Source organism: Motacilla alba, chromosome 1A (assembly GCF_015832195.1).
Source record: "Motacilla alba alba isolate MOTALB_02 chromosome 1A, Motacilla_alba_V1.0_pri, whole genome shotgun sequence".
Taxonomy (NCBI): domain Eukaryota; kingdom Metazoa; phylum Chordata; class Aves; order Passeriformes; family Motacillidae; genus Motacilla; species Motacilla alba.
Window position 1 is genome coordinate 64,321,919 of NC_052031.1, and position 18,113 is coordinate 64,340,031.

Genomic DNA, 18,113 nt, shown 5'->3' on the forward strand with positions numbered 1-18,113 from the left:
CCATCATATTGATAAGAGACTGGAAAGGCTCATGAGAGATGAGCCCCTCCACTCCAGGTGCTTCTTAAATGCACTAGATATTTTTTGAGCACAAAACCTCTCTTCTTGGTGAAAGCAGAAAAAATAACTTGATCATCTGTCTGCAAAATGCATTAGTCTTGCATCAGAGGACCCAGAATTGCCTGGATTTTGTAGCAGGCTTACCCAGCAGCATAAAAGTAGTGAAAAATAATGGTGTGAGTAGTGTAGGAGATGTTTGTGTTGAACCAAAGCACTGTCTCCCTTCTGCAGGTGCTAACCGGATCGTTTTGGAAGACTCCAATATCTTGCAGCCTGTGGGACTAACTGTCTTTGAGAACTGGCTGTACTGGATTGACAGGCAGCAGCAGATGATCGAGAAGATCGATATGACCGGTCGAGAAGGACGTACAAAGGTCCAGGCTCGTATTGCACAACTCAGTGACATCCATGCCGTGAAGGAACTCAACCTGCAGGAATACAGTGAGTGCAATCCCTGCTTGCAGGTGCAAACAGGGCCTGTGAGACTCGAGCCAAGAGACACGAGCCTGTTGTGCCTTGTTGCTGATCAACATCAGTGCAGATGGAGGGGGTGAGAAGTTGGTATCGGCGCTGTTAGGTTGTTTCCTTCAGGCACTTGGCAACGGACTGGAAATCTATCAGAACCCCAGCATCATGTTTTGTTGCTGATGACAACTTGATTGGTAGTCCCATCCAGGCACCTGGCGTTTGAGTGTCTCTAGACACAGTGGAAACATCCTGTTATCCCTAACAGAGGACTTTCTGGATCATGCCAGTGCATTGCTATTGGGTGTTCACTGTTTAGGCAAGCACAGATCTCAGGGCCTGTCACTAGCTGTCAATGTTTCAGTGGACTGCCTGCCTCGAAGGCAAAGTGAACAATTTTTGGTGGTGGTATTTCATACTGAAAGTGAATTGACAGAAGAGCAAAGTTGCATTGCACAAAGGAAGTGTGTATTAAATAGCAATTTGTGTTGATCGTGGCTGCGCTTAAAAAGTTTCTGCTTACCAAGCCTTTCCACATACACATGCTTGAAGTGGTGGGAGATGAATGGTTAAAGCAGTGGAGTTGCTGCCATCCTGGAGGAAATAGGCCTGGTTAATAGGCAGTGGTGCATGCCTTGGAGAAATATGTAGAAAAATGTCTGGGGATGTTTAATTAAAACAGCAGTGCAGACTACTACTAGTTTTGTGTGCTATTAATCTCAGTAAATCTGTCAGGAGTTCCAAAAGAAGTATGTTGTCCTTATTAAACATTAAAATGAAGAGATATATTTATCTAGAGCATGTTAATTTGAGTTTCAGAGATAGTGTGGAAGCTTCAGAATTCGTAAATTAGAAAAGTTTATTTTTTTAATCGTCTTTGGTGTAGAGAAAATGAAGTATGGAATCCAAGACATCTTTTTGTATTACTAATGTGCTATTTGCTGTGGAGAGCTACTGCTACCTCACACAAGAAGCAAAATGCTTTGAGTACTGTTTTAGCATAAATTCTTAGAGTAGTTTCAGATCATGGTGAGTTACCAATGTATAATTTTAGATGTGTGTAAAGGGAGAAATACACACAACAGAATACAACATAACCAGAGATTTTTCATTAATCCTCTCCCTAGGGGGTAGGGATAATGAAGAAATGACTGAAAGGTCATAAAATAGTTGGGGATTTCTTATCAGTCCCTGTCTCACTTTTAAAATCCTAGGACAACATCCGTGCTCTCAGGATAATGGTGGCTGCTCCCACATTTGCATCGTGAAGGGGGACGGCTCCACGCGCTGCTCTTGCCCCGTGCACCTGGTGCTGCTGCAGGATGAGTTGTCCTGTGGAGGTGAGTCCTTCCCAAGTTCTGTGTCGCTGAGCTCTTAGCTTTGGCCTTGGGGAGGGTCTCCATCTTCAGCGATGGCTTCTGAGCCAAAGGAATGTGACAGTGCACCAGGTGCTGTTACACACCTGTACAGACACACCTCTTTCCCTCCACCCTCCAGCTAAACTTGCAAGTATTGAGAAAGGAGTAAGGGAAGAGGAAAAAAATCCCTAACTGTTGAATAAGGATTTCTGTTCACCCTTTCTACTTAAGACTCACACTTAAGACTCAACTTAAGTTGAATTATTTCAACTTGATTCTTTAATTGTATGGTTTTTATTACTTTTTGCTGTCAGTCCCCATGTTCTGCTTTTTCAGGCAGTGGTAGATTCTCACATTCTGCCACATTGCACAGTCTGTGCTGTTTTGTTCTTCTCTGTTGTCCTCCCCAAGCTCACCCTGTGTGTGTCTTTCTGAGCTGCAGTCCCAGAAGGGCAAGCTGCCTCCTTCCATGGCAATTTGGCCACTGTAGCCCACACCCTGGTGTCTCCAGGGGTGGGGCTGGAATGGGGGAGAGGACAGGCACTTTGGTGCCACTGGACTGAATGGATTTATTGTGCAATCATCTCACCATCGAGGCGACGTGTGGTCTCACAATGGAACAAGAGCTAACATAATCCAGATATTTTCTCAGAGCAAGTTTCATACCAGGCCAAAAAGCCGTGGGAGGAAAGGGGGATTAAAAAAAGGGAAAAGATCCACACTCACTTACTGCCTGAGATTAACAGTTAACGTAGTAAATGTTAAATAACAGCTTACAGATGTGTTGAGGTACTGGAATTTGACTAGATGGAGCAGTTTTTTGTTTTAAAATAATTTTGACTGAATAGAGCTGTGAAGGGCACATAACTAGACACTGAGTCACAGTGCATCCATCTGCAGCAAATTACATCCTTTTAACATCTTCTATACAATGACTGTCAAACATGAAAAAGAGGGTAAGCCACTGGCTGTGTATGCAGTGGTGTTGCAGGAAAGGGGGAGTTGAAGAGTGTGATGACTTTGACATGAAGTCTTACTAAGAGAAAGGTGTGACAGTCTGAAGTGGGAAGGGAAGAAAATAATTATGTTTTGAGTGTGCGTGTTTCTCTGTTCCTCTCCTTCTTCATCTGTCAGGCCCCCGTTGCTGTGAGCCTGCATCGGTCACACTGGCCTCAAGGTCTGCAAAAGTGGCTGTGAACACAGTGGCTGTGGAAGTGACCTTATGATGTGGCACGCTGTTCATCAGCTGCTTTGATATAGGAAAGCAGCTGAGCTCTTGTCCTTACCTGTCCTGATCTGCTGTTTGTTCCCCTGGATTTTTAACTTCTGTTTGTTTGCTTGATTTTCAAAGAACCACCAACGTGCTCCCCTCAGCAGTTCACCTGTTTCACAGGTGAGATTGACTGCATCCCGGTGGCCTGGCGCTGCGATGGGTTCACCGAGTGTGAGGACCACAGCGACGAGAAGAACTGCCCGGTGTGCTCTGACAGCCAGTTCCAGTGTGAGAGCGGGCAGTGCATCGACAGTGCCCTGCGCTGCAACGGGGAAGCCAACTGCCAGGACAACTCGGACGAGAAGAACTGCGAAGGTACGGGGGATACTGCCAAGTGGGATGGAAATGTACCTGTCAGGGGACACTGGCATGAGTACCAGTGTTGCTGCTGAGTAGGATTTGAAAAGATCCAAAGTCCCGCTAGTTTTTAAACTGGTCTGTTAAATAGAAGTTATAAAATAACTCCATACTTTCATTTCTCTCCCTGTGAAGTGGAAATTCAGATTGATCTCCATCAGAGTGGCTGAAATGCTGTTTGTGAAAAGTACTATAAAAATGGCACATTTTAAGCTCTAAAAACCTAGTATCTAGGAGTGAGCTGCAAAGTGGAGCAAATCCTTGTCATAGCTTTCCGTGTGCCTCATACTGAGTAAAGGTTTGGGGATTGTTTATTTTACAATACCTGAACAAAATGAGCTTTTCTGAGTAAGCAGGAGTGAGAGACAGAGATTTCTGGAGACCTCTTCCTCCCACAGATCACAGAGAGTATTTAAGCTGTCTTTACAGAGGGAAATGCTGTTGCCAGCACAATGAGAATTAAGTTCATTTTGGAAAGGACAGGTTTTGCTGGTGAAATCTGAACGGTCCCACCACTACAAAACATGAAATCTGAGCAAACTTATCCTTTCCTTATTGCAGATGTAGTGAAGAGTTGTAGGGACAGCTTGTAAGCTTGAAAGGATGCTTCTTCTTTATATCCTTTCAGTGTATTTTCCTTCTTTGTGGAGACTGTTGAAATGACTTTAAATCAAGGCTAAATTTCTTTCCAAAAGATGGGCTCCAGCTCAAACAAAAACATAGAACTGAAATTCCTGTGTGCTGAAAGGTGACTATTAGCCAGCTGAGATGCTGACATCTGAAAATCTGTTGTGCAAGTTAACTTCCCAGTTGTCTTTCAGCAACTGGAGATGTCAGACTAGGGGCTGTTTATCACCTTCAAAGTGGTCCTGTTGCTGAGAGTATTCAAGTTCATTACAAATCAGAAAAGCCTTCAGTTTAACTTCTTAATTCAGCTGAAGACAAAAAAGGATTTCTGGATTTATGAGAAACAGGAGGCAGGAATATGTGGAAACAGCAGCAGCCAACATCTTGCCTGCAGCACCTTTTATTTTTTCAGTGTACTGGCAATGCTTCAGTTTTATATTTTGTCCTTCATTTCAGTTTAAAAACATAATATCAAGTCAGTATATTGTCTCATGATTGAGGACTTTTCTGGTTTACAGGAAGAGCACAAGGATATTAAGAAGGACATTTGTCTTTCTTAAACAGTTTATTATCATGGTTTGGCAGATTTATTTTTCATAACTTAATTATTCTCTTATATTCCAGTAAATGCTTGGGTTTGGAGATTCTTATAGTAATATTGCAATAACCATGTCCTGAGAGAAGTGCCTGTCTTCTCAGTGGCCTCTGAGTTATTTTAGATGAGGGTCACTTTATCTTGTAGTGTTCTCACTGTAAGCAGGCAGTAAAGCCCACGTACCAGTTTGCACTGTCCTCAACAGAACACTGAGTCATTTGCTCTGCATGGTTCACATGAGGGACTTAGTGTGCCACTGGCCACTTCCAGAAATGAAGCTTGCAGCGCTCCAAGCTCTCCCAAGATACTCCTGATTGTATGCCTGGGTGTCTTTATTTCTTAATGATTTTCAAGAGAAGTTTCTGATGCTGACTGTTGGTGTGGGGGTTCTTTGCAGTGCTGTGCTTAACGGATCAGTTCCGCTGTGCCAGCGGGCAGTGCATCGGGAAAAGCAAGAAGTGTGATCACAACCTGGACTGCACTGACAGCTCTGACGAGCAAGGATGTTGTAAGTGTACTGCCTGAGACTGGAGACTTGGTCGCAGCATCCAAAATTTGCTTCTCACCTTTCCTACGAGTTTGATTCTATTCTGCCAAGCTGACTGAATTAGTTGTTCCCAGAATTAACGCTTCATAACTGCTGTCATGCAATTAATGCACAATGTGGTGGAACAAGAGTAACAAAAATAATTGGTATTCTGAAGAAGTAGTTTCTGAGGCAGAGAATGCCTGTTATTTTTCTTCTTACTTTTTTAAATTTTAAAAGTAGTAAAAGGTTTGTTTTACTGTAATGTTTATATGCTGAGTTGGTGCAATGTGAAAAAATATCTATTGGCATGAGGCATTCATACGTAACTTCTCTGCTTCATGGTTTTCTCATCCAGAGAATTAATAGCAGGTGCTTTTAGAATCAGAGGAGCACTCTGTTTATAAAGTAAACCTTCTAAATTTTTTCTTTTTATCTTGAAAGGATGTAATTCTGAGCTTGATTTCTGATTTGTAACATGTGATATCCCCTACCTTGAAATCTCCAGGGCTCTACAAGAAAGCCACTGCCTTTAAAATTCCAACTCGAAAGTTCACTTTCACTGTTGGTGCTTTAAAAGAAATTGTAAATAGGGACATCTTGTATTGTGTTAGAGATCCATATATCACAGCTGGCACACAGATAATTTGAAAATGCAAAGCCAGAGTTGGACCCTTGATCTTAAGGAGTATTAAGAGATGTTCTGTCACGCTACCAAGTCACTGGTGACATTATCACAGGCTTGTGCCATTCCCTTTATTAGAGTTTGTGTGTTCTCCAGTTTTTTAACAGAGGATGGAAAATTGGCCCACCCAGAATAAGATGGCAGTTGTCACCATCCTTCTTTCACTATGATCAGAAGTCTGTTTACTTATCTCTGTAGACTGTGACAAGCTGGTTCAAATGGGGGTTTGGTGTTCAGGGAGAAGAAAATGTGTTGAGGAAAAAACTTTCAGTAATGCGTAAGATGTAAAACACTGACTAGAACAGAAAATACTTTAAAGTCTGCCTTTCTTGTCAAATTCATGAGCACAGGCAGGGGGTTGTCAGTTACTCCCAGAAATGTCATTGCTTAGAATTGGTCTTGTAGGGAAAGCCACTCATTTTGACTGTTGAATAATTGGTTTGGGTGCAGATTCCTCATAAGGTGGCACTTCTCAGGCTGATGCTCAGCTGTATCTGTAACCAGAAGGGTGGGTCAGATGTGGAATAGTTTAGGTAGCTTAATAAACAGCAGTAATCCCCAAATTCATCACTGCTGAACAGTCAGGGTGGTGCACCATAAGTGATTGTTACGCTGCTGAGAAAAGGGAGTGCCAGTCTGTTACCCTGATAGCTGAGGTGTGACATGAAAAGCAGTTGTTGCCATCTTCAGTGACAAGAAAAGCACAAGAGGAGTCCCCTGCACAGTGTCATCAGGAGACGTGGCTGCAGGTCTTGTTCATCAAGTTCAAAGGAAAGCTCTCCTTCTCAGCCTGAAGCAAGAGCAGGGCCATCACTCTCCCTGCACATGCATGCACTTACTGCTCATTTCCTGTTATTTGTCATCCAAAAAACCTCATGGCATGTTTGGAGGTCATCTTGGAGGCTGCAGGTAGCCCTTATGGACACTCAGAGTCTTTGAACAGACCTGTCCTAGGGCCTGTTTGTTCCTCCCATGTATTAATTTGAAAGTTGTTGTCTGCCTGCAGAAGGAGGAGGAAAGTGAAAAGATGCAAGGAAAACTGACGTTGCTCTAAACTTACATGGTCTGATTTTCCTTTTCCCTTTTAGACACAACGGAGGAACCTGCACCACAGCCCAACAACACCATAGGCTCCATCATTGGTGTGATCCTTACAGTCTTTGTGGTGGGAGCAATGTACTTCATCTGCCAGAGGGTGCTGTGCCCACGCATGAAGGGCGACGGGGAAACCATGACCAATGACTACGTGGTGCACGGGCCAGCCTCGGTACCTCTGGGCTACGTGCCTCACCCGAGCTCTCTGTCAGGGTCTCTCCCTGGTAAGTAAAGGGGGTGATCCTCGTCCTTGGCACCCCACAGCTGTACTTGAGGATGCTGTGCATCTGTGTGCAGGAAATGTCTGCTCCAGATGCAGTTCTTGGAAGCTGAGGGAAGCCAGGACTGCCAAGGCTTGTTGCCATCCTTCTTCACAATAATGAGCTGCTATTTTACCCGTGCTGTTCACAAGTATTTAGGTACTTAGCAGAACCTAAGCTTAAATAAATGCACACACTGTGCATTTTCTTCTTTTGCTGCTAAGGAATCCCCTTTTTGGGCTATCGTAGCATCAGCAAAGTTTCACAACAGTACAGGGTAAAGTTACACAGAGTTATATTCATGGGACTTTAAACATTATGTAATCATTCTTGGTAGGTTTGCAGTCTGAGTTTGTATGCTTGTGAGACTTCTTGCCAAGTCTGTAATGATCAGCAATAACTTTGGTCTCAGCTTATTTCATTTAACGATGAATTTTCCAATACCAGTCCAAGCACATGATGCTACTGCTGCTTAAAAATAAAATTTAACCACAACATTGCACTTCATCTATATGCATTGCTTCTGTATATATTGATTAAATATGTACTGTAACTTGTGGCTTTTAGATCCAGCAGGCTCCTCTCAGAGCATAATTTGGTTTTAATACCAAGAAAATTAATTTTGGGTTTGCAAGTTGTGCTTATTCTGCTGTTGTCCTCCAGATTATTTTTTTAAGCTTCCTTTTGTCTGTGAATTGAGGAAGAATTGAATACTGACATACATCTCTGTTCTTCAGGTATGTCTCGAGGTAAATCTGTCATCAGCTCCCTCAGCATTATGGGAGGGAGCAGTGGCCCACCCTATGACAGGGCCCATGTTACAGGAGCCTCCTCCAGCAGTTCTTCAAGTACCAAAGGCACTTACTTTCCTCCAGTAAGTCATTTTGTTATTCATAAACCTTTAATGACGTTCAGGGAAGTGACAGTGTCTTTCTAAAGGTTAATCAATTGACAGATTATTGTTTTGATTTAGAATTCTAGTCTAATAAACTTGTTTGGATATGGAGTAAGTGATTTTGGAAGGGAAGAGGATTGTCTTTTTCCAAAATGGTCTAGAAATTTTCACTTAATTAAAAAAAACGTTGTGAGAGAGCTCAGTGCCAGGAAGAAAGATATTAGATTGAATGTCAGGAGAGGTGAAAAAAATCCCTGTAGATGATGAGCAGCTCTCCTTTCATTATACTCTGCCATGTGCCTCTGAAGGTAAAACTAAGGTTGATTCTGTACAGACCTTTCAAGGAATTAAAGTGAAGCTTTGTGTCATGCGTCTTACGAGTGACAGGTAAATAAGTAAACAAGTGTTTTGCAGCTCAGTAATGTCCCTCCATCACAAATTTGTAATGTGCTGCACTAAGTGCTGTGTAACAGTTGGTGCCAGCCCTAGAGGGCTCCCTGTCTTTTCACTTCGAGCATCTGTGGTGGTTGGTTTGGGAATTTTTATGGAGCTCACCAAGCCACTGTCGAGTGTTAGAGTCCCATGCTTGGTCAGTGAAGGCTGGAATCTTCAACTGTCAGTTTTCAGTTCTGAGAATCAACTGATCAGGCTTTAAATCAGCTTTAAATGAATCCAAATACAGGGAGTAAGAACATGCCTGCATAGGGAAGGAATGCTTGCCTTGGCCTGCACGCTGCAAGTATTGTGAGCAGGGCAATACTTGGGGACTGCAGCTTGCAGGAGCAGAGATCTGCCAGTCTGCCTTGGGCACTGGGGTCCCTAGTGACAATCCAGAATTGAACAGCTTGCTGCAACTTTACTTCTCACCACTGGCTATGTCAAAATGGCCAAAGCAGTCAGCGTTTTTTGAGAAGAGCCAATAGGAATGGCAACAACTGGCATTTCCAGGGTCTGCTTAAGAGCTGGGGAATAAACAGGAAAACAAATTGTGTTTACTGGGAGGGCTATATACACAATTCTTTACTTGAGGTTCCTATTAGACAGTACTAAAAACCATAAACTGTTGTCTTCCCAAGTTCCCTTTGTATCTTTCCTTTTTAAAAGTGCCTTTTTTCCTTTCTTACTCCTTAGATTTTGAACCCACCACCATCACCAGCTACTGAACGTTCACACTATACCATGGAATTTGGTTATTCTTCAAACAGCCCATCCACTCATAGATCCTACAGGTAATTACTATCACAATAGCTTCTGTCAGGATCAAAGCAGTCAGTGTAGAAAATGGAGAATAAAGGCAGCCTCTGCTCTGTAAGAATTACAATCAAAGGCCCTAATTCTGCAAGCACTAAACTGGTGCTTAAATGGGCTCACGTGTATCACGTCACTGCTGCCTGTGTGGAAGTGCAGCACTGTTTGAGGTAAATCCTACACTAAGTGGGTAGTGATACATTCCTGGGGTATATTCCTTAGGGGAATGGCAGCTCTCATCACTAAACTAGCTACATGCCAAAAGAAACGCAGTGCCATGAGTATTTTGAGCCAAAACAACTTACCCTGGAGTGAACCCTGCCTTTTTTAGGCTTCTGCCATAATTAATTTGTTACATAATTATCAGAAATTATAAGCAAATACCCTGTGGAGGAAAAGTGGGCAATATTTAGGCTAATAAGTCAGGAGTAACATTAACGTTGTTGTCTAGATAAAGCACAGAATTTCTAGTTTGACACATTAAGGGTTAATATCTGGAAAAGATTGCTAACCTTTTGCTTGATTTTCTCTTGACTAGTATTTATGAGCACGCATTTTATCTCTGAATGTATTTTTCTTACTTTCCCTGTAAGAATGCTGGAGTTAGTTACGATTTTATAACAAGTTACCAAAAATAGATCCCTGCTCCCCAAGGGTGTAAAGGTTCCCCTCCCAAATCACCAGTATATGTGGCCAGTGAGAAGAGAGTGCTGTATTTGTCTGAAAGATGTGCCTCCCTAACACAGAGCCTTTGGGGGCTCTGGGTAATGAGGTCTCAGGGGCTGAACAGACATCTCTTCTCCATTAGCAGAAAATATGGCCTCTGTTGTGCAGAAGGTCAGACCAGATGTTTATAATGATCCCTTGCAGCCATATGAAAAATCTTTTAAAATTACAAGTAATTTTCTAATGAAAGATACCAAATTCAGGCACCAGCATGGGCCATGTGCTGGTTAGCTGATGTGACTTTCAGTATTATAAATTATATTAGGGATGTAGCATAGGGTTTGATATTTTCCAAATGCTCCCCCACCCAAAAATAAACTCTTGCTCCTTCTGATCTTACTTCTTTCCTAATATTCTGACTTTACTATAGAGGAGCTGCATCCCCTCATGTTCCCAGCCCCTGACTGTGATGCTGGGAGTTGTAGTTACCATGCATTTCCCTTTCTAATTTGCTTCCTTGAAACTATATTGGGCTCATTTTAAAAGATGTTTTGTGGTAGCAGCCTTTGAGAATTTCATCCCAGTTAGTTCTCCAAAGAATGCTTCTCCTGAGTGCTATGAGTGTGCCAGGTAATTTTCAGTCTTTCTGTCTGCCCTTGGAAGTTAGTACCCAGAAACTGTGTAATGGAAACAGAATTATCTTCTCCATAATTGCAACACAGCTATTACAGAGGCACAAGCACACCCGTGCCCTCCCTGCCCCACTGTCTCAGGAGCATCTTTTCCTACCTCAGTTAAGTCCTTGGGGAGCCTGTTGTGTGAGAGACTCTTCTCAGCCACGGCTCCTTTCTGTGCCACAGCACAAGCTCTTACAGGTGCTCCTTGCATCCCTGAGCAGAAACATCTGGAGATGGGGAAGCACTTAGCAAACCTGGGCTCTCCAGTGATCTTGGCATCACAGAATGCTGTGGGTGGGAGGGAACTGGAGCCCGTCCAGCTCTACCCCCTGCCACGGGCAGGACATCTTCCACTAGACCAGGTTAGTCCGTGCCCCGTCCAGGCTAGCCTGGAACACTTCCAGAGATGGAGAGCCCACAACATTATGGATTCAATTAACCCAAACACGATGATAGGATACTTGCACCAAACGTGGCTCACTGTCCAACTCCAGCAGTTTGGAGCACAAAATTAATTTCCTACGAAGTGCTGTAGCACTTCGGCGGGGAAGTTCGGAGAGGAGATGCCGCGCGTTACTGCAGAGCTTGCCCTGCTCTCCGTTTCCACCTTGAGAAAGGAAAAGTGACCCCTTTCCCCGCTCCGTCTCCCCGCTGCAGCTACCGGCCCTACAGCTACCGGCACTTCGCGCCGCCCACGACGCCCTGCAGCACGGACGTGTGCGACAGCGACTACGGCCCGAGCCGCCGCCTGCCCGCGGCCGCCGCCAAGGGCTACACCAGCGACCTCAACTACGACTCGGAGCCGGTGCCGCCGCCGCCCACGCCGCGCAGCCAGTACCTGTCGGCCGAGGAGAACTGCGAGAGCTGCCCGCCGTCGCCGTACACCGAGCGCAGCTACTCGCACCACCTGTACCCGCCGCCGCCGTCGCCCTGCACCGACTCGTCCTGAGGCGCAGCCCCCCGCCCCGCGCCCGCCGCCCGCGCTGTAAATACCAGAGGGTCCGCTGGGGACGGGGGGAGGGAGCCCAGGGGCAGCACAGTGTACAGTTAAATGTGGGGCGGAGGAGCACTGAAGATATTTGTACAGAAGAATTTAAAAAAAAAAAAAAAGGGGGGAAAAGAAAAAAAAAAAAAAAGGATATTTATATATTTTCTTAAACGGCAGCTGCTGCTTGTGCCATAAGAAGAAAAATTTTTGTATAAAAGAACCCAGACGTTTGTACAAAAAGTTTTTATTTTTGCAAATGGAACACGAAAACATGCCTTAATCCAGTGAAGTGACTGAGCACATAAGGAAATGGAAGGACTGGGATGTTTCTTGTCCAGCGAGGTGATACGTGGGTTTTGTCAATACCAAAAATGTTTAAAGTAATTAATAATAAAGAAGTCCGTCTCGGAGCAGCATACCATAGATACTTGGAAGTAGCCAAATAACCTCTATGTTAACTGCAGAGGGCCAGCAACTAAAGTTAAACTTGAAAATGCAGTCAGGACAGATATTAACCTTACACAAAGGGCTTTGTTTTCTACAGGAATACAGCAGTCGTAGCAGTGAATCCAGAAAATCAATTGCACACTTTTTTAAATGAATACACCTGTTTTTCCTTAATGCATTTAACAAATGAGAGCGTTTCAAGCTTTCTCCCTGCTTCTGGAATTTCAGTTATTTTTGTTGGGTGTATCTCAAAATTTGGTTTTTAATCCCAGTTAGGTTTTCTTGTATTTTCTTCATCCTTTCTTCCTGCCCATGTCACTTAAATTCATGATATTTGTATTTAAAATACTGCTAGAACTGGGCTGCTGTAAATGCCGGGTTTTCTCCTAATTAGCCTTGTCATGCAGTGGTTATCATGCTATACATTACCCTCCTCATTTTGCCAGCATGCCAGGACTCTGTTTTTTACCAGGTCAGTACAATTCTCACATCATTGACAAGGGTAATATGCATATACCTGAATGATTTTTAGTCCCTTAAAAAAGAAAATCTTATTTTGACCTAGTGCCCACAAAATGTCAAATATTTTTATACCACATATAATATAGACAGCATATTTATAATCTATAAATTTAACCATGGATTGTTAGTTTTACTGTAAATGAATAATATATCCTTGCAGTACTTTCAGTGTATATTGATATCGCAGTATACAAATCATATATAAAAATATATATATTATTTTTTCCTAGTAAGGAAGCATTTAACTTTCAGTGGAACAACTGTCCATAAGAAAAGTAGATGTTTTGATCATTGGAAGGGGTTCCCCTGCTGTATTAACTGCTCGTGTTTTCTTTGTGTTAGGTAAAGCCAGTTTTTCTCAGTATGATTTTGACATACCTCCTCTTTTGCGTGGTGTGAGTTTAATACTTAAGTATTAACCGCTGTGAATGTCAAATTTTAAGATATTCTTAACCAAACCATTTTATATTCACATCTCTATTTTTGTATATTGTCATATTTAGCCCCTTCTCCCATCAGCCTCACCATGGTGATTTTGACAGGGAGATTATTTAATCAAGTGAAAACGTTATTTGTGTAGTTTAAGGGGCAACCTAAGGATATTGTTAAGTCCTCTTGGACTCCAGTGCAGTGCTTAGAATTTGTTTTGTTGCAGCAGAGCACACAGTATACCTGGTCTTAGATGGCATTGTGCATTTGCACCTTCTTCTGACATCACAGCCACTGAAGGTGCTCAGTGCCTTCACAGACTGGCCCTCTGAGTCTTCTCTCTCAAAACAAAGGTCCTGGGAGCTCCTGCCTCCTCACCTTTGGGTATGGAATGGGGATAGCAACTTTCCAGAGGCGCCTTTTGGGTTTTATTGTTCTCTGTTGCTTCCTTCACAGCCAGTTTCACCTAAAAGAGAAGTTATCTGAAAATATGGCATGGGCTTGCAATTGATGCTGTTGACAAAATTAGTGACAAGTTATTCTTGCTAGCTGCCACTCATCTGGAGTGCTGGATCCTCATTTGGTTTCAGCTCCAAGGAAAACTGTGTCATTGGGATTCCACCTGTAATAAAGGGTTTTTCCTACTAGTCCAGAATACCTGAGGAATCTTTAAAAAGCCTTAGTGATCTCCAGGCTCTTGCTGTTGGTCTCTGAAGATGGTGTACTGAGGGGTTTTTTGCCCAGCTTCATTCTAGGTTTCTAGGAATTGTGGTAGCTGTTCTTCTGGCTCTTCCTTGCTGGTGGAGAAGCTTCCTTGTGTTGTCCAGCAGGGTGGATGTTGAGGAGGGTGTTGTGAACTCCAAGGGAACTGAAAACCATATATATGAAGGGGGGGAGGGCGGGTGTGTCGGGCTGGGGGGTGAGGCTGGCACACCGATGAGAATTAGAATTTCTCTGTTGTTTACATTTTTTCATGTGCAGCATTCCGTGTGGGGTTCACATGTGGAAACTTGCACTAATGAACTCAGAAGAATATTGTATTGTTGTATCTCAGTCCAAGTGCTTGTACTGCAGTGGCAATGGTCTCTTCTTGCAAAATGCTTTTCTCAGTGTGCCAATTTCTTTTTTGAAAAACTCCAGGATGGTTGAGCTTAAGGAGTGGTATCCTCTTTCTGGTGCAGCTGGACTGCCTCAGTGAGGCATCCCCTTGGAGGGAGCTTCCTGCAGGTAAATCCGTGTGTTAATTATAAGCAAGAATTTGTTTAGAAGGATGACGTTCTCTGCATATAGATCGTGCTGCCTCCTGTGCTGGTTTACATCCACATAACCCAGCTGAAGTCAGCAGGGTTGCCATACCATGATCAGGTCTTTCTGATACAGATGTTTCAATTTGTGCATCAAATATTTCGGGTGCCTCTGGGAGGTTCATGAGAGGGAAAGTAGGCAGGCTAGGGTTTTCCACTGAAAATGTCCAGTATAGAGAACAGGCTGTTCCTTGTCTGACTGTGATATGATTTTGCAGATACATGCATTTTCCCAGTAAATCTGGAATACATTTTTGAAAGAGGCACTGATCTGTGAAGCTCCTCTTGGGCAGACCTCCAAATTGCAAAAGCTTTGACGCAACCAGTACCCACACCTGACACATTCCCAATGGATAAATGCTGAGACTGAACATTTTCTCTTTGTTCCCCTTTGGCACTGAGCCAGTTGTGATTCATATTCTCTCCTTCCCTCAGTGGGGGATCATCTTTTCTCCTGCTTCTCCAGTTGACTGAGGTATTGGGACCGTAGGTAACACAGGCATGCCCATTCAGGAGATTGCTGAAGTGGGTTTGTAGCATTGGCATGGAAGGGATCTCACTGATGGCAGTGGAAATTGTTCCTCGTCCTTCCAGTTAAGCATAATGGTCCTTATCCTACAGTTCAGTAGGGCATTAACACAGGGACCCTTGTGTCTACCTGAGTCTACCTTTTAAAGTTATACCTGGCATGTCATGGTGCCTGCAGTTCTTGGCTTCCTAAGGGGAACTCTTCATTTCCCCACTGCTTTTGGGTACCAAGATATTTGTTAGGAAATAATTTGGATGCGGTAAATGGAACATGCACGTGGCATCTGCATTTGAAATAAAGAATGCTTTCCATTAATATAAATTCATGCAACCTGTGCACATACATTAAATACTTACAGTAATGCAAAATACATAAGTGAGCCATTTGATATCAAAGGATTCACTTTGCTGTGAGCTGAAACTTTCTGCACTGTAAATTCCGTATTTCTGCCACAGCATTTCCCTCTCCACGTGCAAGTACAAGTGTGTGAGCAGGTACCCAAATCTTTGATAACAGGCACCTACCCAAAGCTGATCATTTTCTCTTGTGCATTGATTCAGCCTCCCTGACTCCCAGAGTGCTAATGCTGAGTGTTGTCCTGCCGTGTCTCACCTTCCCTGGGCTCCTTTTGGCCAGGTTGTACGACAGACAGCAGAACACCTGAATCCTTAATGCTCTGTCAGGCCAGGCAGGAGAGGAAGCACATTTCTTATACTGTTCCCCTACTTTTGGAGTCCATTTTGCAGATGAGTAAAGCTCCTCTGTGTTTTGTAGGGACATGAAAAGCAGTCTGCTGCAGCCCTAGCATAATTATGAAGAAAATTGCACCCAAACTGCTTGACATGGCAGGTGCTGCAGTCAGCTGTAAGTGAAGGTGCGTGTGGAAAATCCCTGTCATTCTTATTTATTACACTAATGGGCCTTGATGGTGTTGTGGTCTCCAGCTCTGCATTGCTTCTCTATTCTCTAGAGATGGCCTCACTGGTAAGTCCTAAGCACAGTTTAAGCTTTAAAGTAGTTAAACCTGTACTAAGATGAAGAAAAGGCCACTGTCTTGAATATTATTTCCATTCCTGATTGCTTGGCAAATGTCAGATTAATTAATTAGGACCATTCTGGGGGGAACTGCTTGAGCTACAGAACTGCCTGCTGTTGGATCAGATGACTTCTTCAAAACACCTCTTAAGAAGAAATCAATCACTTTCTTTTCCTGACCCTTTTGCCTTGAGCATGTTTGTCACACAGTATTGTTAGTGACCAAATCTGCTTCTGAACCTGTGCTGTGCAGATTACTTATTAGTTCTGCAACAGAAAAATAACTGGCTTATTGAGTGCAAAAATAATTTAAGCATTGCTATTCAGAAATTGCTTTCTTAGCAATGAGGTTTTTTTAAATTGCATTTTGGTGTTGGTATGGCTTGAAAATTAACCTTTAACTTAACGGCAAGTGACAGATAAACGTTGCCAGTAAGTTAGGAATGAACTGATAGCCTGAAAAGGGTTACAAAGCAGTCGATTTCTTTTCTAAAAGAAGTCAAAATTTTCTTTCTTTTCCATCTTTAAAAAGGGAAGGGATTTGTAGCAATTATAGGGAGTGGTGATTCACACCAGAACTGTGCAGGGCAGGGTAGGTAAAGTGTTAGTGTTTCATTCAGGATTGTCCTAGTGGAAGGCAGGGTGTTTGTTACAAACTGTTGGAGAGCCAGTGTTCCCCTCTTTGAATGAAGCAGGAGCAGCTTTGGAGTCCTGATTAAAATGGCTGCAGCCTTAAGCCATGCAGGGGAGAGGCAGAGGAAAAGGGAAGTGGTTTTTTTGTAAAGAGGATACCACCAGGCTTAAGCTGAACTAGCCTTGTTTGCAAGTGAAGGATCTGGTGCTGCTTTCAGATTTTAACTCTTTGTTTTGTTTTTGGTTTGTTTTGTTTGTTTTGGTTTTGTTTTTTTTTTTTTTGTAAGCTTTAATCACTGTTTGTCATTGTCTTAAAGCCAGCTGGTGTCTCTTGTTCATCAACTTCAGTACGATGGTGCTTTGCAAGGATGTATTTATATTATAATGGCCAACATTTGGCCAGCCCTATTCACTCATTCACTAACTTTTTTTTTTTTGTAAAATAAAGTGCTTTACTTGTACGGTGTATATAAACCTTGTACAAAAATCCTTTCCAATTATTACTATAAACTGAGTTGTAACAAATGAAATGTTGATTTTTATAATAAAACTAAGAGTGAAAAAGGAGAAGTATGTTTCATTTTATTTCAGCATCTGCAGGACAGGTAATTAAAGCTACACTGTGTGTCTTTGCTCTCCATAAAAGTCACAATGGGCTGAGTTTTCTAATGCTGTAAAATGCTGCACACACATGGATTTGAAATGCAACTGATGATATTTTAAAGCTTAAAGTCTCAATTATTGATCACTGAGATTGGTTTACAGGATAATACCAACCAGATTATTTTGCCAAATGAATCTTTTTCAGGTGCCAGGTGACCATTTTGGACAGTGCTGATTCTTGAAATCTCTACTGAAATGTTCAGCAAGAGAGAAGCATTTAACTTCAAAATGTAAAAGAAATTCCCCCAACCCCTCATCCTATTGCTGTAACAAGTAATTGGCAAAGACCCAGTTCTGAATTTATAAACTCAGCACAGGAATTCCCCACTCCACTTGCATCCACTGGTCTTGGGAAAAAAATACATGGTTTTCTATTAGTTTGTATCTGGCTGTACTGAGACTCTTTTGCAGCTCCAGTTTTTCTGCACGGAAGCCTGGACAAGTCACATACCACTTTCCATGGCAGTAAGTCAGGGTCTGCATTTCTCAATCTCACAGAGCATTGTAAAAACACCTCCCTTTCACTCTCAGCCAGGGTGCTGTGCTCACTTTGTTTCAAGGTGTTACATTGATTTTGCCTTGGAAAACAAGGCAAATTAGTTGGAAAAACAAGGCAGATTAGTTGGAAGCTGCAGGGTGCTGTGTTTTTCTCTAAAAATGCCTGTTGGGAATTGCTGCTGGGCTGCAAAAGGTTCAACAGCCCTTCCTTTTTTTTTTTTCCCTTCATTTAAACGATGGTGGCTACATTTAGTGTCTGTGCAGTTGTAATATGTTGT

At 42.9% G+C, this 18,113-nt stretch overlaps 1 protein-coding gene across 4 annotated transcripts in view; it reads left to right on the plus strand.

Annotated features, from left to right (window-relative positions):
* The window catches only part of LRP6 (LDL receptor related protein 6), a 118,108-nt gene extending 103,581 nt beyond the window's left edge, over positions 1 to 14,527 (plus strand). For 3 of the 4 annotated variants that reach the window (XM_038153023.1, XM_038153021.1, XM_038153024.1), the window contains 8 exons: positions 292 to 501; positions 1,740 to 1,865; positions 3,235 to 3,471; positions 5,133 to 5,243; positions 7,035 to 7,265; positions 8,039 to 8,175; positions 9,328 to 9,425; positions 11,445 to 14,527. In XM_038153023.1, coding sequence (XP_038008951.1) covers positions 292 to 501; positions 1,740 to 1,865; positions 3,235 to 3,471; positions 5,133 to 5,243; positions 7,035 to 7,265; positions 8,039 to 8,175; positions 9,328 to 9,425; positions 11,445 to 11,736 — 1,442 coding nt within the window. In that variant the 3' untranslated portion in view covers positions 11,737 to 14,527. The remainder of the gene's footprint in view (positions 1 to 291; positions 502 to 1,739; positions 1,866 to 3,234; positions 3,472 to 5,132; positions 5,244 to 7,034; positions 7,266 to 8,038; positions 8,176 to 9,327; positions 9,426 to 11,444) is intronic. The other variant, XM_038153022.1, reaches the window with a different exon arrangement.
* Positions 14,528 to 18,113: the final 3,586 nt, after the last annotated feature.